Consider the following 26,411-nt stretch of genomic DNA (forward strand, 5'->3'; position numbering starts at 1 on the left):
AAAACCATAATTAAATGGTCTGAACCGTTACACTATCAACAAATGCATATATTTATAAATTCCTTGAAATGGGTTTTTAGTACATACATAAACCACGTGGACGCAGCCAAATGCTAGTACAATATAAAGTATTTCAATTTGCACACAATCGGTTTTTACTATAAATGTTCTTTGTGCGACCAGCATTCGGACACAGTGTACCGTGACTGCAAAAATACAAAAAAATGTTTTCAATGGTCACCGATTCGAGGTACTTTGATAAAAAAATCTTGCGACTGTTAATGATTGAGCATTTGAAACCAATTGAGAGCAATTTTCGCTTCGTTATTACGATTCGGAATTGAATTTGAAACTTTACTGTCGATAAAAAATATATCTGACATTTAGTATTTATGAATGTAACATCGCAACGTTCAAAGAAATAAATAATAATAAATCTTGAATACCCACATATAACACTAGTGACCATGATCTCATACAATATCATAAATCACCATTCACACATCCCATTCAAAATCAAATGCAAATATCTTCGCATAGACTCTCAACTAAAAACATTTACGTTCTATACAAATAAAAATATTAATAAAAAATCGTTTATTATGATCTCATATATCTGTCATAAATCACCATACAAAAGTAACCCTTTAACAGTCTTAGAAGCGGCTTAATGACTTCTAGACAAATCCTAAATAACCTATCTGTAAAATAAAGTCACACTTAGAAAATGTATAAAAATAACTGTCAAAATTATAAAAAAAAACCACTCCCCGCACTAAGAATTGCTCTTGTGTCGCGTACAAACATATTATTATAAACAATGGACACAGTGCAACTTAACTCGAAGCATTTATAAATCTTATGCTATTAGATAAATATTACGGCAAAACCGGGCCTTCATTTTGACGCTTTACTTAGATATATTTATCTAGCGCTTATGTAAAGTAAATAAACTCACCTATACATAATAAGACAATCCGTTCACTTTCAAACACATCACATTTTATAACTTTATTGTATAAATTCGTTTGATAAATGCATGAATACGGGCACGCGCGAGGCCACTCTGCTATGTCTGACGCACTGCTAGCGTACGAGCAGCGGCGATAATATGCCGCTCCGATAATTGCTCGGTAAGTGCTTTTATTAGTATGATTATGACGAGTAATATCTTCTAGTTTCTATGCGTCACTCTTTGGTTAATATAGAGGATATGTGCATTAAAAAGGTGTTGCACAAATGCCGAAAGGAAGAAAAAAAAATATTTTTTTCTCGGTCATACGGTATTTTGTGCATATATTTATTTTGAAAGTCATCAACTCCCATTTCGATAACATGGTGGACTCAAGGCTTAGCCCCTACCTTGCAACTGCAGCTTAGTAGTCAGGCTATAATGAGTAAAGTATATTTTAAAAAGGTACACTCACAAATACGAGACTAACTTTCAGCAAAAGAAAAAAATAAACAAAATATACGGCTTTTTTTAGGAGAGTGAAAGACTTAGCAGTTAATTTCACCTTCTACGATTAGTTTCCTTTCGATAGCCTATCGTTGAAACAACCGTAACGTAGGTAACTGGCAAAAGATCTTTTTTTTAGCTGGCAAGCAGCTGTGACGAAATGATTTGCAACTTTCTTTATAATTTAAACTATGGTCAGTTAGTTTTTGCACGCTTGTTTATGCCGAAAATGCCTAAGTATACAGGCGCAATAATAGAAACCACAATGCACACACACAACATTTTTTAGACACACACACATTCGTATAAAATGCTGTACTAATACAATATAAACAAAGATAAAGTCTGAATGTCCGTTTGTGTACTTAATGCTTAATAACACGAAGTTGTAATATTTATGAAGTAGGAAATTAGATTTCATTTAGGTACCTATGAACGAGGTGTACCAAAGAAAAATTGTAATAGCTTCAACATCCATATCAAATCAGAAGTGTTAGTTTTTCCATCAATAAATAAATAACTAACATGTTTATAGAAAGTAGGTTATCCAAGAAAAGCCGAGTCCGGTAGCTACTCCAACTTTTTTGTTCTAAACAATCTGAACTTTCATAAAACACGACCGCAACATATATTTATTTACTGTTTGATAAATTACACGTTGCGCCGCTGAATGGGCAATGAGCGTATCGTAGCAGCATTTTACTGGCTCGAGTCATTCAGTAGCGAACGCGTGTGCCGTACTCATGCGATGGTACACAGTTTTAATTACATTGTTTAATGAACATATGCGTCGATGTGTCGTTGACGTGTGGAGAAAGCTTGCGATCTATTGTGGGAGAAGAAATTGTAAGTGTGAAGACACCCTTTAATCGCGCAAAGAAAATGTCGCAGGGAAATGATAAAATTAGATATTTAATCAAACCACAGAGGATGTTGAGTTTCTAAGGAGTTGTATCAAATCTCGGATTTCAACATTTGCCCTGCTACATATTCATGTGTCTATCTACAGATTACTTTGAAAAGACGATGTTAATTCTTACATAGAAGTAGTCTGTTTATTTTCATAACTGTAATCAGTCGTCAGACCATGAGACCAGACCACATTGCTCGTGATGTTTTTGAACATGATGTTAAAGACAGGGCGAAATGTAAAGCCAATCTAAAGGAATAGCCAGAAAGACAAAGTCAAAGTAAATCTATTTCCTATTACATTTAAGCCTACAGTTTTATACTCTTAGACCACCACAACGTTGATTTGGCAAAACGCCTGAACTTTGTTTACAAATCAGTCTGTTATAGGTTATGCACGTATGTCTTATTGCTCATAATGGGCCTCAAGGCGTGGCCCAATAAGTGAGTCATCTCAATTCCCATATCTTTTTTACTTTTAAAATTTTTTGAACACCAAATGCTTAAGGTAACGAATTTATGTAAATTAATTGGTAACCATCCATCTCATGACCGCATCGTAATTGCTTGACCTCACTAATCGATTGCCAATTAGTGATTGTTGATAAGGTATTATATCATTTGTTGTGTTGTGAAAAAAGAAACATTTATTTAGTAAAAGAAGGAAAAAACCTTTCTTTGCAGTCCTTAAGTAAGTTAGAAGTTCTTTCGACTAGAATTATTCATGTGTCTGGAGTCAAGTGGGGGCCCATCTGTAGGTATAATGCCGTCTTAGTAGTAATAATAGTCAGTTGACTAGCAACTGTAGTTAGTTTTCATCTAGAGCTCGGAAATGTTTACTGGTCCATATATTTTTTTTGAACATATTAATTACCAACAAAAGAGGCGTATCAATAATATAAAAAGTGGATAGATAGGGCATTAAAACGGTCCGTAGTTAACAACTTAATCTATTATTATTTATTTTATTTAACTGCAGCAGTTTACACAAGACATTTTAAAGTGTTGAATAAACACGGAAGTATATTGCAATATAATTTACTCACGTCTGTGTTTTATAAATAACTTACTCTCATCTATTACATCGCACTGCATTGTTTCTAAATAAAAATATACTGTGGTAATCACGCAATAAAGTAATGGCGCGACTGTTAGCTTAGTGCGGGTAGCGGAGCGTTTTCACTTTATTAAATCTATTTCTAAAAGTATGTACTCTGATGAAAATTAAAATAGTTTTTTTTTAATACCGATTATATAATAATACCTCTTTGTTTTTTTTTCTAGACATGCTTTCATAAATGCAGCAATATTTTTCCTTTCATTCTCATCTCATACCATTTTCTTCATTTAAATCTCAATAACTTTTTTCTCAAACACCGAATTCTCTACCAGTTACTCGATTCTAGAAATATCTCCATAGGCCTAATAAAGGCTTTAACAAATAATCTTACAAATTGTGCGTTAAATGTAAAGTGTACTTACACAATAGCGGAGTGGTGCCTCTGATGTAGCGGAGCGGATGGCGTAGCGGGAGGCAGAGCGGAGAGCGACGCGGGCTGCGGAGAACCGCACCAGCGTCCTTCTCGCACGTCTGAGGAACCTGGACAACAGGCGTGAAATACAATAATGTTCCTAAGTAACTTAACTTAAAAGGCATCATTGCCGATTACAAGATATATATTGAGATACCTACTTTTAGTGATCAATTTCATTTGTGACTAGTTAGTTCTTAGTTACAAGAATATTATTGAGTATCATAACTATGTAGTTATGTGCATTTTTTGTTACCGTTTATGTACTGACAAACCATTTGTTTAAAGCTTAACACTTAAGTTCAATGTTGCTTCAACCTTATATACCGACATCTATCAATATATTCCTTTAATTCTGTAAAGGCTTCATACAGACAAAGTAGCAAAATATTCTTAACATTTCAAGTAAAATAATTTTGTATATTATAAATTTTTTAACAAGAATCGTGATTAATTATGTATAAGTTGTCAATAAATAATCGTCTTAGCTATCAGGTTTCACTACTGTATGAGGCTAGCTCATTAAGAACATCGCGGTGAAAGATTACGAGGACATGTCCACGTAATTAGCGTTGACTAACAACATGCCGACCGTGGTTGATTTAAGTTTAGCATTTGGAAATTTACCTTTGGAATTTAGTTAATATCACAAATATGCATAAATTGGTGGGTACTGGCTAATATTTCTATACTCGGGAAAGGCTTTATATTATACGGCAAATCATAAAACTGCTATTAACTTTTTAGGACCAGGAGAACTTAAGTGTAAAATTATGACTTATAGATTTAGGGCTGGGCGTTTAGGCTTAGAAACTTGGACACTACATGAGATGTGATTACTTTTTGATAGTGCGAGCTACATAGTCTCTTCTTGATAATATTTTACGTAATAAATAAATATAACCCATTAATGTCCCACTGCTGGGCAAGGGTCTCCTCCCGTAATGATGGAATCGTAAGGATTAATTTAGACCACCACCTGGCCAAGTGCGGATTGGGGATACATGATAATGTTTTTTCTGGTCAGCCAATTTTCCACACAAGTTTTATCATAAAACTACATAAAGATATACTTACTGCCATACAACGTCATGTGCGAAGGAGGTCGACTCGCCAACACCGGCGTGGAACCATATCGCTCCCCGCCCGCAGAGAGACGCCCGCCCAGCGGCTTGAACGCTATCGGACGGATCACTGACTTGCCCTGAAACAGATGGGAACTGTTGAATGTTGTGTAACTAATTATTAACTTAATTATGATGTACGATATTAACCGAAAAAATGATGGCTGAAAATTGTAATGAACGATTTTTGACGAATGTTTAATGTCAATGTACTGACTTATAATTTTTTTAAATACTTTAGCTTTTTGCATGAATTAATATATTTTTTGTATTACTGTATCGGAAATAAACTTTTTTAAATATTTTTTTAAGTATCTGGTGTCCTAAAAAACGTTTTTTTTTGCATCTTAGTATCAAAATTTTGATAACTTTTTGTGTAGAAACAGGAGCCTGCCTAGTAACTGGTTTTTAACCTCGAATCGAAAAAAGTCTAAAAATATAAGAGAAACCTCTAAACAAACATTGTATGATTGCGTGATATTAATTAAGTAATAACATCTTTCATAGCATTGTAAAAATAGCTACATGTGAACATGCGTGTCTAGGAAAAACAATTTAAGTAATATTACATTGTTTGCTCGTAACCAGATCTAATCACCCAATAAATGGTTACCCTTTCTAATCTTCAACATTTGTTTAAACAAATACGCAGAAAGAAACGTAATAGTAAACTATAAAAAAGCGATTGTCAATTGTCATCTTGCTACCGACCTTCTTTCAAACTAATTCGAATATCGAATCAATCATTGACATTTATGACGGTTAAGATCAGCCATATTAGTTCAAACGAATTCCATTTTTAAACGCATTAGCCGTCATGTGCGGTTATCTCATTCGGCACGGATTTGACATTTGGTACGCAACGTTCGGCGCAGGCGCAACTAAATGTCATTGCATAAAGGTCAATACTGGTTTACGATTCGGTGCATCAACGTGTTACCGTTACCATGATATATGGTGAAAAATATATGGAATCGTGACGACATTAATCACTGGTTTGAGTTTAAATTAGGCCGAATTGTTATTGAAGTCGTGTTGTTCGTAATGGATTCCGTAATGCGTTCTCTATAACTGTGTTTTGAGTTATTGTTTTATTTTAAGACAGAAAATTAGGCTTAAATATTTGCACTAGTTTTTCGCGTTTCTAAGGTATCTTCTAACAAAATCAGAATTTGAAAGTAAATGAGCATAGATTTGTTTCTTGTGGTACCAATCAGTCAAATTAATATTGTAATTAAATCAAAATTATCGCTTACAAAATATCTGTTTTGCAAACAATGGAAACATGGTGTAATTTGAAATTGAATGCATTATTATGATTGAACGATGTAGACATGGGCTAATTAAAATTTATAGTTACAGTACAGGGGTATCAAATTGACGAAGATATTCCCTGTACCTACGCTTTGGACGTATCATGATGCCTTCGTGATAGAAGATGCGCCACTTATTTTTCACTGTTCTTCTATTGTTTTGGATTTGAAATATACTAAACTTACTGAAGTACTGCTTATAAGATACTCTTCAACACTCTTCGCACATAGACTTTACCATTTGAGGCAAAAGTAACAGCAAAGCATACGTCGTACACAAAACTGGTGTACGACGTATGCTTTCTTCACAAAACGACAATAATAATAATTAATAATTATTAAGCAATCAATAAATCAACTCATCAACACAAACAAACTCGTACCACAAGTGGCAACAGATCAATCAAGCGGAATGACGAATGGCGTTGACAAAAAACAAAATGTCTGACCAACGATGCTGATCGTAGCCGGAGTACGAAGGCATGCTTCACAAAAACTGGAACACTTTGAATTGCTGAACGTATGAAGAAAGGATTCTGCTTATTTTATCTCGCCTTTCAAGTATGGTAAGAAAGTGCTGTAAATGACGGATCTTGTTTTAATAATTTTATTTAATCGTAATTTTGTTGACACCTATGAGTAAAAGTAATATGGCAGTATAGCAATAGTTAGCGTAGTTATCAACAACACATTTGGTATTTACTCAGAATCTATATCTTTCTAAATTGTTATTTGTTATTGCTTATATGGTTTATCATTAGGAATTCTAATGGAGTGATATTTTTATCCTGATTTCAGCTCTGATGTTCAATTTTATTCCGCGTAGAATTTTGGTGAGGAGTGCCTAATTTGTGGAAAATTTTCGGCGATTTTAGCATTTTGGATACATTTTATACTTCTTCTAGAATAGAAAGGAGCTGCATCCAAAATTTTTACACAATATTGACGGAAATTTACAGATAAGATTTATTAGGTTACTGTTGAAAGCTCCCATAAGTAGAAACACAGCCTCAATAGAATGCCAACAGCTCTTAAAATGGATTGAGCCATAAAATTATCTATTGCCAAAGTGAAAAGTTATATGTGCCATAAAATACGATATAACATTAGATCTTTTACATATAGGCAGATACTCTCTCACTAGTTTTTTTTGTCGGATTGTGTGTTATGATCATAGAGCGAATAATTTAATCCGACCTTCGTACATTGTTAGGTATTCCATTATTCATGTATTTCTGACATTGAAATATCACGAATTTTACGCACATCGCTTTATTTGAATCAAAAACTTACGTTACAGGTTTTAACAGCATAATAATATTGTTCTTTTTTATTTAAGCATTAATAAGAACCTTATCCTGCTCAAGAGACAAGTCTCTCTCCTTCAGATTTGTCGGTAAATAATATCACTACTACTACTATTATCACTAACCGTGTTAATAATTCATTTAAAGTGGTATATATTTTTTTATTTGATACGCATAAGTAAATAACGATAATTTAATCTATTGATTTTTAATAAAGAATTTAATACAGTGACTCAAAAGTTTGACCCATAAAAAGCTGCTGCCATAAAAAGATTTGCCAACGAAAGTGGGAAGATTCTGAATTAACAAACATTAGATTAAGTGCTTAATGTGATTAAGTGATTAATGCAGTTAGCATAGGTAAAATAATTTGCACAATTTAAGGTAAAAATACTACATTTATAAACACCAACACTAACTGACCTATTAGCAGGTAACAGTTGAGTAAAGTCTTCGGTATGTCGAACTCAAACACATATTTGTTCAGGAAGACGTCGTGTTGGTACACAAACGACGCGTGGTCGAGGAAAGCTCGACTCTGTGTGGTAATGAGGATATCGGGCTAACTGTGAATATTGATATGTATTTTTGATGAGTTTGTCGTAAAAGTGAGTGTTTTAGGTAGATAGATAGATCCGGCAATTATAAAAACAACATTAGGCCCTCTGTAGCAGTAAGCACCTCTGCCTACAGCTACACTTTTGGGTATAACAGGCGTGATATTATGAATATATTTAGTAGTCTTCATGACAGCCGCATTGTTAAAGAATTAAACCTTATAAAATCTAAAACGATTCTAGCAATATATCAAGTTGACATGAGAATTACAGTATAGGGATGATTGGTGTCAACTAAAAGAGCTTTACGCCCTGCAATAGGTGCAAATAGGGCATGAATCATGATAGTAACTATTTCATAAGACAACTCATTTATTTGAGGTTGTTATTGATCCTCCTATATGGTAGGTACCTTATATGGCAATCTGCACTGCACTACCGCTTTCTGTAATATCAATGTATTTTTATATGGTAGTGTTTATTAAATAGAAATACATCCGCAATCAATGTATCAAACAGCCAGTCACGTAGCTCGTTCGATAAAACAGAGGCATGTAAACGTTTGTTCTACAAAAATACCTGTTTGAAGACAGTTGTCCAGTGTCTGGTGTTTCTGGGTTAAGCGCGACAAGGCTGCGCGAGGCAGACGACTAGCTGACGGGTTTGCGGCATAAATCAGAGGAGATAGCGGGCCATGTTGTAAAACAGTAGCTTGATACCGACTAGGATAATAACACAATCGAAAACCAACCTTCGAGCTGAGATTTTAAAGTGTAATTTCGTCTTAAAGGTGTTCGTTGTGTCTATGTCATTGTATTGTGAATCTTAAGTTGGCGATGCTAAGGTTGGTTATGTGTTTTGTTGGATGGTATGCCTTAAGTTGGTCTAAATTTTACGCAGAAGATAGCAGGTTTAGTAATAAATTTAATAGGTATAACGTTTGTCGTTTGATGGGCTATTGACAAGCAAATATGGGAAAAGATTTTAAAGTTTGATAGAATTGTTTGCAGTGATCTGTTCATTAGTAAGATGAAAAGGAGGGATGACGTCGAGTACGACGACGTCGAAATGGTCTTCTTGATAAGGATCTATTAAAGAAGATTTGAATGAAGCTTGAATTTAATCAAGTGAAAAATTAGATAATTTACCGGGTTTACAAGAATATTAAACACGTACCTTTGAGTAATGAGTATGGGACAGAGGTGGGTATCATTTTTATTGATATCCAAAAATGCATCCCAGCAAATATACTATTTCTTCAAACAACAATTTGCGAGAACCAAGGGCTCGCAATATATTAAAAACTTACTTACTAAAGATACTTTTCAAGCTATTCCTTCATTCAGTTACAACAAGATACATCTAAAGTGTATTTATCTCGTATTTATCAGAATATTATTAGCTAGATTCCTATCAGTCAGGTCTAAATTGCTGACATCCTTACAGATCATCAGATACCGTAACGCCAAGTCGTGTCCGCAGGGGTTTTGTAACAAGCACTTGATGAAATACCCGCGACGGAACGTTGCGTAGGGCTTGAGAGGCCTGAGACTGATAATTTCCTTCTTTCCTCTGTCCAATTACAAGCTGTTGTATAGTTGAGTTAGATCAGACTGAAAATGTGACTTTAAACTACTGATGATACTTAAGGATAATTGAAATCATTCAATATTCTTTTTTTAATTCTATAATTTATCGACTTTTATAATAATAGAATACGGGAATTAGCGCAAACGAGCAACGAGTGACTTTTTTAATACTACGAGTTAGTCTGCGGAAAAGATTAGGTAAAAATAGTAATACTTTGCGGCTAATTCAGTTTAAAAAGTATTTGTATCGTCAAAATCTATTTAGTACTTTTGCATGAAAGACAAGCAAATATCCACAAACTTAAACGTTAATTTGCGTTTATTATAGTGTCGTTTTCGTATCGAATTTTTGACATCAAGGCAATGAAGTTACTAAAAACATTCTTTATACGATAAGATACTTGAGGCACATACTTTATTCAATTTTCCATTCTTATAACGTGTTTTTGATTGACAGTTAAGTTTTGAGAGTGGTTTATTAACTTCCAATAATAAGAAGAAAAAAGTAAGATGCAATTGCAATCGGCAATATTATAGGGTTTGTTTTCCAATTACGGGGGACGGAATTCAGAGCGAAGTCGAAAAATAATAGGGGCATGAGGAAAATACAAACAGAGAAATTAATTAAAATGGTCACAATTTTTTAACGACGTCCATCTACTCATACAGAATCATTTATAAATTGGTTAGTAGCCGGTTTCAGTATTGTATCTTTAGGTAACGGCCTATCTACCTAAGAAGAAAATTGTCAAGTTGCCAAATAACTAAACAATATTACCTAAAGGTCAATTTAAACTCCTCGAAAACAGTAGTTATGAAAAATAAGGCTTTATAAGTTCTACATAATGTACATTTTTCGGTAGGTTGCGATTACTACAATTGTGGATTTTGGAACATTAGAAGCACTGCCTGACTATTTGTTGCAGATTATCAATAGCTACACAAACAGTTCGGAACAGCCTTTAAAAACGCGTTAAGAAAACGTCTTACCCCCGGTTTCTGAGCACATTTACCGGTAGTTTATCTATTCAATAGCGTCAAAACTCATATAAAAAACGCAATTGAATAGATAAACTACCTGTAAATGTACTCAGAAACCGTTGGTTAGAGAGACATTATTTAGTAAACTGTGATCACAAGTGTTTGAACATCGAGTTAGCACTTAGCACCGTGCAACTGTAGTTTGTAATGAAGTAATAGTCATATGCAACAGGATGGCGAGTAATCATGCATAATGGTACTTGTTAGTATACAATTATGAAACGGAAACCACACAGGAATTAATGAAAGTACGTATGTAAAGTTATGTTGAAGAACAACTTAATTTATTTGGAAATCATACTGTGATTTATAATGAATGTAACAATAAGGTATATAACTAAATTAGCAAATAAAATACAATTATAAAAATAAGAAACGAAACAAAAAAGGGCTTTATATGTTAAGAGTGATATTATTCTATAAACTTTGCAATAACTACTGCTACTAAAAGTTTATTTTTAAATAAAGGCCAACCCAAAAAAATTGCACACCTTACAATTGAATAGCGTCCTATAAAGGACGCCATATTTAAGAACTTGTTTATAAATAGAAGAAGAAAATTTAGAGAAATAGAATATAGAAAAAATAAGTAGAATTCCCGTACATTTGGAAGACAAAAAATGTAAGATATTTATTGAAAGATAAAGTTGTCAAACACAACGGTAGCCTCGGATTTGTCACCGCCGTTGTAAAACAACATTTTTAAAGAGATTTGTATACTTGATAAGGATTAATTCATATCATAAATTTTAGTAGATATTTGATACTATTATATTTGTTAAATACTCTGTGATTTATTACGTTAATACTGGACCAGGATCTTACAAAAAATACGCTTCAGTAGTCAAATGTGTCGTTTAAAAATAGCATTAATCGATAAAATATCAGCTACTTCGTTACCTGCTTAAGCTATTCTAATATTATAAAATTGAAGTCTGTTTGTTTGTTTGGTTAACCGCTCGGGAACTACTGATGCGAATTGAAAAAATATTTTACTGTTGGATAGCCTATATATTGAGAAAGGCTGCAGGCTATATAACATCACGCTACGACAGAGTAGTGTACCAGTAAAATATGTTACAAAACGGGGAAAATTAATACCATTTTCTCTATATGTGACGCGAGTGAAGTCGCGCGGGTCAGCTAGTATGCTATAAAATATAGCAGCTTTGTACGTTAATGACTTGATGACGTTAACGAATCGACGTTATAATTAATCGTTGGCGATATTTCACCGATATTAATAACGGTTTATGTTGATTACATGTATCAAATTACTTCGATGAAAGGCCATAATGTTCTTATACCATATTTATAGTAAACTTTATAAAGATAACACACTATTTTGTATAGAATGAGACACAATAAATCTATTATAAAGCGTTATATTTAAAACACCAAAAAACCTTGCAGGATAGCTGACGTCACAAGCACCAACTTTTGTTCTACGGTTTTCCATAATTTCTTTCGATTATATTATTAAGCCTAGCCACTAGTTTATTAAGCCAAATATTTAATAAATAAAAAATTGCTATTTAATGCAACTTTAGTAGTTATTAGCTATTCACAATACTACACATTATACAGTAGCTCAAGTAAATAAACCAATTAGGTACACCCACGAAATTTTAACACAATAAAAAAAATCTTTCAAATATTGGGCGTTATCCTTTATAAACTACTTAATTCAGTTCGAATGACTATAATAGAAATATGATATGATAATATGTAGGCACGTTGGCTTATTAACATAAAAATTCAAATTCAATCGTTAGTATCAAAAGAATATTTGTCATAATATCCCGCCTACTGCTAATCGGTTGTGCTAAATTATTTGCATGACACATAACAATGTGGAATGAACAATTTGTTCTTATATAGAAAGACCGGTACCATTGTGACTTACTTATATGAAATAACTCGATAGTCGGACCTAAAGATGTTCGTATTGCGGTCATAAATTTTTTTATTCAAATGATTAAATTATGTTGTTCGTTTTATATATGTGAAAAAGGAGATCAAATTTCACAGACTGTATATGTCACAGTTAATAGAATAGACAAATTTAGAATGATCTATAGTGTTAGAATGAACACATATGTATATGCATTATTATTGTTTTTTTGTTGTATAATAAAAATTAAATAGTCCCAGACTACAAAAAGATACAAGAAGATATAATTTTAAAAGACTTACACATTCATTTGCAAGCTATTATTTATAACCAAAAAAATACGTTCCCACAAAACGATTTCGAAACCTTATACAAACTGAAATTATTCCCTAAACACCCGTAGTAGCAACAATATAATTAGCTTTCGAGAACTATAATTGGTGAGTGATTTCGGGCCGAGTTACCGGAGTATTCGCAAAATGTTCGCGACACCTCGGGCTATCTCCCACGCCGAGCCACGCGAGTTAGAACCACGTGTCCAAGTCACATTTTACATTCCTTTCTAACATCATAACGTGTGAAAGGGACAGAAATAGCCCCCAGCTAAATCCCAGGCTGTCTACCAACACCCGGCTTTCGGTGCAGTTTTTTGTATAATCGTTGCAGCCCCCAGGACTTGAGCATTTAACTGAGTTATTTTAGCCACAATTTGGGTACTAAAAAGGGTCTTGAGTCATGCTCTTTAACAATGTAAAATGCACCCTTTCAAACTGCTATTGATTTGTCATAATGTTGCAGGCTTACACGCGATTTTTAAATTGCAGCGTAAAATTATTGCGATTTTTGCTTTTATTGCCAGCGATTTTTCGCGAAATTTGTATGTTTATTAATTTTGCAACTCAGATGTTGTACAAAACACTGAACATGCTTTAATATTTTACAAGATTGAACAGTAAACACAATTAGATTTATCTTACTACCTTTATTTTATCAGTAAAGTACTTGTACAATCCTGGAAGTAACGCTATCATCAAACGATTATCATGCATCTGGTTCATTCGCGTATTGTTTCATGAACCAATTTCTTAAAAAATCTCTTTTTTTTTATCCGTGCCCGGGTCACTTACTTTTTTCAATTGTCATTCATTCTTCGGAAAAGTAATTTCAATTTTATTTCCCAAAATTAAAATTCATTCACTGCATCCGTGTACATTCGTAAAATACCGTTTATCCGCTAATTTAATGCACAATAACATTTTGACGGCGGCATAAGTGATCGTAAAGGATTGGAAGACACAACATTGGATCGTCGGCGTTTGATTGTGACGCGAACATGATCATAAATTAGTTGATTGTGATCTTAACAGGACACATTACAAGGACATACGGACCGCTGATCACAGGTTCTCAAGTTGGATGGTTGCCAACATAGGAGAATGTATCATTGTCTTGCTAAAAGGGTAATTTAGAGAACAGCTGTGGTACAGTCATTTAGCATGGGCCGCATTAGTAATCCGATAGGTGGTCGCCAAGTAAAGACGACGATTTATTGAGAGGTGGTATAAAGTTTGTGGCTGTGCTATAAAATTGTACTAAATGTGAAGACAATCAATATGTTACGGAACAGTGATGTATTGTTAAACAATAAAATGTTTGCGCAGTACCAGTGTTGTCTAATAGGGTCTTTCAACATTAAATGTATAATAATACTTTCGTGAAATTATAGGCACTCCTCACAATGCAGGCTGCATTTCATTTATTTGAAATATATAAATCTGATATGAAAAATCTCTATTGTTCGTCTGCCTAAATCAGTATCTCTCAAATGTCAAACTTTCGATAGAATTTGACATTTTGTGGACATAAACTAGATCGTGTTTTATACTGAAAGTTACATCTCTTTACAAAAAATAGAATTATTTTTAAATTCACAAGATTAAATAGTACTAACACTGGCTGAAATCATTGTACCAAGATGGTACATTCAAATGAATAAATTATTCGTAGCATGCCACACTACTATGTCACTCCCTATCAATAAAATACTCACAGTCAATTCAATACTGATTGATCGATAAAATATACGAATCACATCAGTCGTTTCGTGTGAATGTCCGGCCTTCACAACAACCTACAATTTAACGAACAGCGAAATTCGATACTGTAATTAAGTTAAAAAAATAACATTCATCGTAACATATCAATTTCTAAGGAACAAAAACTAGGCTTTGTATAAACAGCATAATAAAGGACATTCGATACTAATAACAATAAAAATAATGTATTCAAAATTAATTTTATTGCGAATAATAAAATTGTATACACGTTTTTTCGACCGCGAATAAATTGTTATTCCCTTTTGATACAGATGCATGTAAATAGTTTTTATTTTGCAGTTCAAAAGTCATTGTTGGGGGTACAAAGAGAGGCCACACGTGCCGAGCAGATGGCCGTATAAAATGTATGCATCTGCCATGCACCCTCTTAGTAATGGTGCCGCAATTAGGTGAAGAGCTCTGAAACGTAGGGGATGTTTTTAAAAAGCTGTATTGAAATTCATAATAGGTGTTGTGGAATAAAAAAATGGATTAAAATTATGTATATTATTTTGCTCCCCTTCCGTTAAAAAAAAGAGATTTGTATCGCTGTATTTCTACGGTCTAGTAAACCATTTATTGGGTCCAAAAGCATTGAATATTTTATTTCAATTTTATTCGTTACTTTTATTTATTAGGCGTAATGGTAGCCTGTAATGGTTTTTGTAGGCGGTAGGGGAATTCAAAGTCCAAAGGCTGCTCCAAAAAAAACATGAAATTAATCCTTTTGTCATCAAATCATGGGTTCTAAAAGCAGATGTGATCTATTTGCAACTGCACGTTTGGCACAGTAGTTAAGGTGGTCATTTTGCCGCAATAACAGTAGCGTCGCGTGTGACGGGTTTAAATCCCATTCGAACTGAGTACCTTTTTTGAGCCTGGTTGTTAATATTATTGATTTGGAAGTATAAAACTATTATTATCAGTTATTTAATTAACATAGTACTAGTGATATTTATTTAAACACAGCTTACAAAAATATTTTAAATTAAAAGCAAAATGAGCATTTTATAATAAAACCGTTCTTTGCACATACTTCAACAAAACCCATATAAAATAGCCGACAGTAGCCAGGAGATAGCTCAAAAAGGACTTTAATTTGATACTTAAACTGAATTCAAAATGTTCTTGAATGTGCGAGGCGTCTGTTTATTGCACATTCTTCCATATATAGAGGAGTAAAGGGAGCGCCACGTATAAAGAATTATGGCGCAAACAAATACGTCTTGTAATAGGTGCTATCTGTTATTACAAAATAGTGTTTTATGTATGGGGTAAGTTTTGTTTAAGAGTTTTGTATATATTGTGAATGTATTTAAATAGTCTTTATAGTCTGTAAACAAATATGACTTAAAGTGTGAAGTTACATTTAAGTAAAAATAATATATTAGTAAATTTTCATCAGGCGTGGTCCGAATAAAATGCTTTAACTTGCAACTCTATAAACATTTAGAACAGTAGTATTATATTTCGGAGGTAACTACTGTTTTGTGAGCTTTCAATTATTTTTCAACAAGTAATAAATATGACTATGTTCGACCTATTATGAAGTAGGTAAATATTTAAAGTAAACACAGTTTTCCTTATTCAATTCACTACTTAAAGTTCACCTGCGAATTTCGGCAGCGAACCACCGTTGTTGAGATCCAATCTTTATGTCCACGTCAATCTACATAACTTTCTTCTACTTTCGTATTGTATCAGCTCTGTCAATCTCCTCAAATGTCTTTTAATTTCAATATTCTGAACAAAAGAATTTCACTTTTATGACTACGAAATCTTTTATCTTCCAACTTTTGTTCCTTTCTCTTAGTGATTGATGTTTTGTTGTTCGATCAATAACCCGAACCTATAACCCTTTAAATGATTGACAGATAGCGAATATCCGGTAACTTTCCTATTTGCACAAAAAATGTTACATGAAACTTGTAAATTTACAACAAACAACATAAGATTTTCAACCTTATGACAAGATTAATACGGGCTATCGAATATAATATTTGCAAGGTGAAATTATGAGCAAAAAATCGTATCAAGTTCCATATAAATAATGAAAGTAAATGTTCAATTAATATTTGATAGGATAGCTATCGTAATTAGTGTAATTACTGACTGATCGATGACTGATATCTTTTCGATCATATTATTAAACTGTGTTAGGTTTAGATTGTGGATTGATAAAACATACTGTTTATAAAAGTTTACCCATTGAAAAAATAAAACGTGTTATTTTAGTACTTAATATTGAATCAGCTGAGTGGACTCAAAGCCTCGTATTGGGGGAGACTCTTGCCCAGCAGTGGGACAGTCATGAGTTAAAAAACGGAAAACTCCACTCTTTAGATACTAAAATCTTTTTAATCTAATTTCAAACTATACTAGGAAGGCAGAAAAGGTCAAAATCATGAAGTTGAAAGTGAACCTTCCAAATTAAATTTTAAAAAAGAACATCGATGCCACAGATAACATATGGCATGTAAAACCTCCATCGTAAGGCGTGTATATTTTTACAATAACAATCAATAGATGGGCAGAACAGGTCGAACACTTGCGTATCAGCTTTTTTTGTAGGCTGGAGAAAGCGTCGACGAAATGAGCCAGCGAGACGCCAACGTATCGAGTAGATTATCGATTAAGATTTATACGAATATTCGTATCGGAAAAGTCGATTTGGAAATGGGTCGAATCGGAGATGAATGTCGTGATTGTTAACATGAAGTGAGATCGGAATGACAAGGTTTTTGGGTCAATGTTTTGTGAGAGTTTTTATTTTCAATTATTTATCAATTTTGATATCAATTGTGCTGTATAAAGTTTCCATTTCACCTACTAGATTCATACTTTTACTCCGATCCACAAAATGAAATTTTCCGTCATTTGTTATAACAATACATATTGTAAGGTGTTTATGCTACTTTATCAGCTTTACAGTAAGTTTATAGCTTTTGTGGTTTAGCAAAATAACAATCATTACTATTTATACGTTTTCAAGAACTCTATGTATCAATGAATATCTTCTCGTCCTATCAAATTACAATAAGTAATTATGTTAGAAACAAAGCCTTACGATATAATTTTCGAAGCAGATAGAACATTAGTGAAATATTAAAGACCTTGGCACGAATGTGGTGCACTCGTGAACACGACTGATTCGCATAAAGGTGGTCACTAACTTTTGTTAAGCGACGAACTTCAACCACATAGTGCGTGGTCAATAGACCTCTAGTTTAGTTCAATTTTGACCATTCGCATAGCGTTATTAAGTCCTAAAGGACTCTAATATTGTTTCTTTACTGTAATTTTGCTTTTAGGTAATATACGATATAATAATACGAACAAAAGACGAGTTTTGGTTAAGCTTGTTGTATTAGTTCAAAGATTGCTATTTTCTAAAATTATTTATTATTTCCGTTTATCTTCTTTTCTTGCTTTTTCGTGATCACTATAGATAGGTTACCAAAGTCCATAGTTTCAAACTAATTTCTCTATTTAATACAATTCGGTTGAATACAACCCGGGTTTAGTTTATGTGCGGCTCTACCTTAATCTGAAGCACGATGTACAACAATGTTTTAGTAGCGAATCTGTAGAGCACCAAACAGAACATGGTCTAAATGAACGCACTATGAAATATAGTTGCAACACTAACTATATCTGTTTAACGTGTTTAACTGTAATTGTTGTTTAAGGCAATTAAGATGAATTATATTATTTAATGATGACTTATATCTATTCTGAACACGTTAATGTTGTTCATGAGAGTATAGGTTCGATTTCTAGGTCGGGCAGTAGATTTTTTTATTGATTAACTTTTTCCATTTAAATGTCAGTTACGTGGTAAACGATGCATAAAGATATTTTTGTATAAACAATCTCCAAATATTTTCACTTTTTTACATGTAGAAGCATGCCAATATAGCAGCATTGAAACACTTAAAATATACATAAAAAGTAAAATAGACAAACTTTATCACAATACACGAACAAAAAATAAAAAATAACACAACACATTGTGCACATGCTATTAAAACAAAAAAGTGCAGATACGACTGTACTAAACTCGATAAGACTCGAGATAAAGATAGCGAAATGACGTGGGATGTCTTACACCTCTAGCTATAGAACTGATTGTAATCATTGATTTCCTTTCAAGATTTATTGTTTTGATACCTTTAATAATGGGGAAGATGCTCTCGAAATAATATATTGTAGATAAATAAGAAATAATTTTGGTGCACTTCTTCTGTTACTTATTATAATGGTTTAGACGTAGACCCATTATTCTATAACCTAAGGCAAACACTAGTCAAGTAACATTTTCAATAAATAATGTACAAATTTCGACAGACTAAAAATAACTGCTCCACTGCTGAGTAAGTCTCCTTGTTTCAAAGTAATAAAGCAAAAAAGCATGATGATGTTTTAAAACAAACACAAGTATTTCATTTGTTGAAGTTTTTCTCCATCGTCCGGTATTTAAACACCGAAGTAACGACCCACATAAGTCTTCAATCCTTGTACTTAATCTACCAAAGAAAAACAACATACATCTAAACATTGATGACATTATTTCCACATAATTAATCTTACTTTTACACTGGCCAGTATCTAAGCCAAATCGAACACTGACATAAACCTTCCATCCCTTACTTATTCCATAAGAAAAAGTTACAAAGTCAACATTTATTACCACAATTATTACAACATAATCGTTCTTCATATCTTCATATCTAGTAGATCGTTCTCTTCAAACAAAACATCAATGTATAACAATGTAGCCTGCAATATTTTGCAATCGATCATTATTGTTTGATGGTAGGCGGTTATCGAACGAGTATCGTGTATAGTGGCGTCTAGTAGACAAGTAATGGACTCCCACGGTTGTGGAAGTGAGGAAATTGCCGCAAGTTATAAGAGAATTGTTGGTTAGAAAATAAATTTGAAAGAAAGATGCTGATGGCCGCGTCAACTTATATTACGATAAGGGTAATGATGAAAAAATAAACTGCTAGAAGTCAACACACATTTAGCTAAATACGAACAATTGATTCGAAGTAATAATTAGTTTATACTTCGTTAAGCAAGAGCGAAGTTGTCTAACATAGGCGTTAACAGGAGATCCCCCCCACAAATTGTTGTTTATTTATAAGTATAGTAATTTAAATAAGTAAATTGGCAAGTAATATAGGCAACATAAAGTTGAGTGATCCTCAAACTAGTAGTACTAGTGGTCTATAACTAATGACCGTTAAAATTGTTTCGATTTCTTTTTATCAAATGTCAAATATAGGCCTCTTGAAAGTCAAGGACAGTTAATAAAGGCTTAAAGAATGTTGAAGTCAAAAGGTTACGAAATAACATAATGTAATCGTAGATGGTCTTAACAAAAATACTACAATAAAATTACATTTAAATTATTGTACATTCGAGGCATAAGAATGTTTACCCTTATACGAAAGCCTTACACAAGACATCTTTCATAAATGGTTGTGTGTGACAACTCATCGCCACCCAGTAAGACAATGTGACATGTCGCAACAAAAAGGGAGACTTTATATAAAAAACTTTATTTCCATAAAACGTTACAAGGCTTCATACCATTTACAGAAATAAAATATCAATGAATGTATTAAATTTCGACAATAACCGCTCATAACTTGAGACTGGCTCATCTGCCGGCGAGAAACAAATTAAAATAATTGCATTTCATCAAAAACAAACGTTACGTAACATAAACAATAGTGATGACGTCACTCTTCTAACGAGACGATTAATAGAACACCTACTATTGATGTGGATTCTTTCATCATTGATGAACCTTCAATAGCCAACAATGAATCATTGATTCAAATAGACAAACCTAAGACAGTATCAAATTGATTACAAACAATACCAGTAATTAATTATTTATGTTCAAACGATTTATAATCAAAGATGCCAAACCAAGCGGATAATGAATTATGTATAACAGTAAAATGTGAAGTTACCGCACAATTTATAATCGTTAAATCAAAATTTTACAACGAATTGAATACATCGACAAAAAGTAGATCATCGCGTGGATGCTCAAAATATCAATTAAGAATACGAAATCGTTATACATGAACAAAAAACGCTTGAAAATGTTAATCGTTTATTTCAAATTCGTACAGGTTTATGAATTCGGAACGTACAGACGCATTTAATTTGCAGTACCATACCAAGAAGGATTGAATTGTCAACACGAATTGAAATAAGCTCCCATGCCGACCGCCACCAATCATGCTTTACTGAATTACAATCACGAAACGACGTACAGAATTTTAATGACACAGCCTACGCGAGAGAAAGTGAGAGTGACATACGAACGTAATAAACATTTTTGTTAATGGACTAACTTAGAACGGGGAGATAGAAAACGAAACCTAAGACACGAACTCATATACTTTAAAAGTCGTGACCAAATTGTATTTGAAATGTTAATCCCACGCAACAAATGTACCTACTTTCTAGCTATTGATAGAGCATTTTGTAATATCAAATATGAAATTAGAACAAAATCCATCATGTTCGACACACCGTTTCTAATTTTAAAAGCAAACCTGATAAGAAAGTAATCAAAACTGTAATGGATCTAAATGGGAATTCTATAAAATATGAAGAGCAATAAATAGTCTACTAGATCTTAATGTCCTTGCCTGACGATAACGGTGAAGTAGTTTTAACCGAGTAAAAACTTGCTTTTATTCTTAAACTGTTCATTATCTTTAATGCGTTAATTAAAAACCAACATACCATAACCACGATAAGCAATTTCGCACCTATCCTTTGCAAGCAAGTGTCAACTTGAACCGTTTACCATACTAATTATTTCCCATATAAGTGGAGATAGCAGTTAGTAATGCCGTTTATTGCGCATAGAAGTTAATCAAAACCGCATCTGAGATGCAATCAAACAAATAGACATGTCAGCAATAGTCTTAATCTAGGAGGCGTAGGCGATGCAATCTAACCGCGGCCATCATAAGCCTGTCAAATGGACAGGCGAGAATAATCTCAAACGTTACACACATTACCAGACGCCTCGCTTAGGGCTGCTACTACATACATACATTTTCAAAGTAAAAAATAAGTTTTTTTATAACCCATAGCTTTTACCCGTGACTTCGTCCGCCACCTGAATTTTCCCGTGGGAATGCGTAATTTTCCTGGGATAAAGTAGCCTATGTCCATTCTCGGTTATTAAAATATCTCCATACCAATTTTCATGCAAATTGGTTCAGTAGTTTAGGCGTGATTGAGTAACAGACAGACAGACAGACAGAGTTACTTTCGCATTTATAATATTAGTATGGATTGCTGTCCCACTGCAGGGCAAGTGTTTCCTTCCAAACGAGGGGTAGGGGTTAGGTCTTGAGTCCACCACGCTGGCCAAGTGCGGGTTGGGGACTTTGGATGCCCTCAATAGAATGAAAAAATAAGTTGAAATACTTAAAATGTCCAAGTAATGAGACAAATCCACTCTGAGATGAGACAAAGCAATAAATAGCAAATGTCTAGATTACTGCTTCAATAAAATTACAGGCATTAGTCGCATCAAAAGTTGATAAACTATCGCAATTTAACTGTCATCGTAATTTTCAAAGCAGATTAGATTTTACATAAACAGCTTGTTGATTGACCTGATATTAAAGTTATAGTTTTTAATTGAGTTACATTAATTAATATTTACGCTTTAATAACGGAACAGGAAACTTAATCTCATTCACAATCAGGATGTACGGAATTTACAACTGTTGATTGTGATGGAATTTAAACAACTGTAGTAAAGTCTGATTTATTGTTTCGTTACGTTCGCAAGGTAACCTGAATATCAGCAATTAATGTTTTTTTGATAATAAAAACGTTTGTATTAAAAAAGATCGTTATTTTAAATTATCGAGAGTGAAACTTTTACGAACATTGTTACTGTAAATGAATAGAAGACACCAACATGCTCACCGGTCGGTAAACGATTTGTGGGTTAAGCAAATCTTGGCGCGGTCATTCCGTAGATGGGTGACCGCATAGTGGTATTTGAACAGGGCGTCTCCGTACTTCGGAGGGCACGTAAAAAGTCGGTCCCGGTTGTTATCAATTAAGATAACAGTCGTTAAGCCAAGACAAAGGCCTTTCGGGCGGCTTGAACAACTTTGACACTAGGTTGACCACTAACCATACGATAAGAAGAAGAAGATGAATAGAAGAATTACAATGATAATAATTGTTTTGTAAAATATTTGAATCTAATAATAGACGTTATTGAGAAGATAAATGCACAATCGTGAACGGCAGATTAAATATAAACAAAGTGATTTTTATCAATGAATACCTTACGAGGCATGAGAACTGAATGCGGAACCTTAGAACCTAAGCACTATTCAATAGAAATATTGTTATACATTATGAATGGAATATAATATATACATACTTATAGATAAACTAGCTGACTCGCGCAACTACGCTTGCGTCACATAAGAGAGAATGGGTCAAAATTTTCCCCGTTTTTTGTAACATTTTTTACTGGTACCCTGCTCTTATTGGTAGTAGCGTGATGATAGCCTATAGCCTTCCTCAATAAATGGGCTATCTAACACTGAAAGAATTGTTCAAATCGGACCAGTAGTTCCTGAGATTAGCGCGTTCAAACAAACAAACAAACGAACAAACAAACGAACAAACAAACTCAGCTTTATAATATTAGTATAGAGTATAGATGAATCGTAGATAATACATATAGTAATATAGGTAGAATTACGTCAATTGTGATTTACTGTATGTTTCAAAACAAATAGGTTAGCGAAGGAAATTGCATTATTACGTAGACAAAGATCTATGACTAGGGCTATTAAATCATTTGAAATCTTATTATGGCACAATGTGTTGATTTATTTGACTGGTTCAGTTGAAGGGAAATTATATGGAGGTAGCAGGCATAAAACTGTTTATTGCGGAGCCTTTTATCTGAGAGACAAGTAAGTCCGGGATAACTTAATAGCTAAAGTGAAGGTAAACGAAGATTAACAAGTCTACTTAACTCCAGATACAACAATAGAAATAGGAGATATCTATACTTCTATACTAATATTATAAAGCTGAAGAGTTTGTTTGTTTGAATATCAGGAACTAATGATCCGATTTAAAAAAATCTTTCAGTGTTAGAAAGCCCATTTATCGAGGAAGGCTATAGGCTATATAACATCACGCTATGGTCATTAGAAGCGGAGTAGCAACGAAAAACGATACAAAAACGGGGAAAATTTCGACCCATTCTCTTAGGTGACACAAGAGAAGTTGCGCGGGTCATCTAGTTAAATATATAGATGAAAAGGTACTTATAATTGTATTGCAACTGTCAAAATTGATATTGCCAAAAGGTGCAGATAAAGTCTAATTGCAGGACAGTAATGTTTCAAAATATGTAAATACATAAAATCACGACTTTCTCCCATAGGGGTTGGCAGAGACGTAAATATGTACCAAATAAACATGAATCTCTTCTACCCATCGTCTAAGATCCGTAGCCTAGTAAAAAAGGACTGGTAACGGTTAATTAACATAGATACAGTACTATGCACCAGGTCGGCGATGGAGCGAGCGCCGATATGCTAATGTTCTCAGCCGGTGGTCCTGTCTAGATGCACCGCGATAGATACTGCCTGGATAGTTTCAACGTGCGACCGCAGTTCCGTGAAGTGGTTATTTTTTTCTTTTTTATTTTTCTATTGATTTTGTGGTCTTTTATCAAAATGTTGATTTATTTTTTCTTTTTTGGACTATGTTTGTAAACATGTCAAATGGTATTCTTTTGCATATGTAATGCTTTGAAATTGTAATCTTTCACTGCTTCAGTGTCATTTTCAAAGAATTCAAGATCAGTTTCCATAGTAGGTAGGTATGTACTTAATGAATCGTCGAATTAAAATGATTGATTGTCACAAATTGTTCAGACAAAATACAATTTCTCCGGACATTAAGCAATTCGCACTAAAAGCAACACAATACCCGTATTTAAGCGGATACAGTTAGTCGTGTACAGTTACTTATTACCTCTAACTAGTATTTCCTGTACAGCGGGAAACAAAACAAAAAGTACAGGAACCTCAATCGGCCAACAATAATTACATTAATTTACCCATAAAACGTATAAAGCCATGCATTTTCTGAGAAAGACAGTCGCAAGAATAAACTCGACTATCTTTTTTCATGAATAGTCAAGTGCGCTCTAAAAGGCTTTACGAAGGAGTCAACACAATGGGGTTGATTAATAAAACATTGTGTACGGTGGCTATCTCGTATTCGCTATCGTGTAGGATTGGTTCAGCGGCGCGTGCGCTTCCACGCCGCCGCACGACGCCGCAGTACTCCGCTCCCGGTTTGTGGGTCACATGGACAGCTTTCAGATATTTGCATATTATACACTTGTATGTTGATATCTCATCAAAGCTGTATCCGTAAACAGACAGCGCATCTACGCTTAAAAGGAGTGAAATTATGAATACTCTACGCAGTAAACCGTTAAACATGACTGAAGGAAATAATCATTAAGCGATATACAAAAAGGATAACCGTTGGGCAATTACCTTACACATAAATCTGTTGACAAAATGCACGAGTGTGTGGAATAATTTGCAATGAGTGGACACGAGGGATTGGCTCACACTATGCAATTCCATAAAATCAAAATTTGTTACGGTGAACGGCCGATCACACGACTCGCCAATAGTCTGTTCGTGACCGTGGACGACGGGAAACGAAACATTCGGAAAATTTGTTCAATCCGAAGTTAATCTGTTAGGTAATCGTCGGAAACCTCATGAGCTGAACCAATCCAATGTCGAAATAAGTTAAGATGACTGATTGCTTGGTGAATTTACTTTTTGTTTCTTGTGTCTTTACTTTCAACGATTGGTAAATTGTAGAACTTAAGAAATACTGAAGACATTTATAAATTTAGAAATAAACCTAAAATTAAATACGTAAAGCATAATTTAAACAAGAAGCGAGATCAAGCAGACAACCCTTTAACCTCTACCCAGTCAAGTTACAATCAAAACTGTCCTCTTTATGATGCAGTAATACCTAGTTATTACGAAACACCTGAGGTCTGAGTTCAAAGGCTAACAAAATGCGCCTAACTAACATTCTGTTCACATAAATAACATACGTCTAAACGAGGCTAATGTAATACGGATATTAACAGTATCTGTCTTATCACGCCTTCTGTGCGAGTGCAGGACAACAATTATTAAAGATTTAAGTGAGCCCGATCGATTCAAGTCGTGACCGCCGGATCTCAAATCCGTTACCGGTGGCTAACCTTGGACTATTTCCACACACCTTTGCAACTAACTCCAATAAAGGTCAATTGGAAAGTCTTTGTCGCAGCTCCACTATTGTTCCGCTGATAGTCATATCTGATTCTGATCTAGTTTTATCGGGTGATAAAACCTAATGGATATCCAAGGTAACTTAATTATACCAATTAAGATAGTCTCCATCTATTGTAATAGATTCTCTGATATCTATATCGCTAAGCAAAATCCACGCATGATGTAACAAATCGAATGCG

The 26,411-nt window shown here is 33.8% G+C and overlaps 1 protein-coding gene across 2 annotated transcripts in view; it reads right to left on the reverse strand.

Moving 5' to 3' along the window:
* Positions 1-26,411, reverse strand: part of LOC142975928 (uncharacterized) — a 114,294-nt gene that overhangs the window by 25,886 nt on the left and 61,997 nt on the right. For both annotated transcript variants that reach the window (XM_076119085.1, XM_076119086.1), the window contains 2 exons: positions 4,978-5,104; positions 3,851-3,968 (listed from right to left, as the gene is read on the reverse strand). In XM_076119085.1, coding sequence (XP_075975200.1) covers positions 3,851-3,968; positions 4,978-5,104 — 245 coding nt within the window. The remainder of the gene's footprint in view (positions 1-3,850; positions 3,969-4,977; positions 5,105-26,411) is intronic.

This window comes from Anticarsia gemmatalis, chromosome 10, assembly GCF_050436995.1.
Source record: "Anticarsia gemmatalis isolate Benzon Research Colony breed Stoneville strain chromosome 10, ilAntGemm2 primary, whole genome shotgun sequence".
NCBI lineage: Eukaryota > Metazoa > Arthropoda > Insecta > Lepidoptera > Erebidae > Anticarsia > Anticarsia gemmatalis.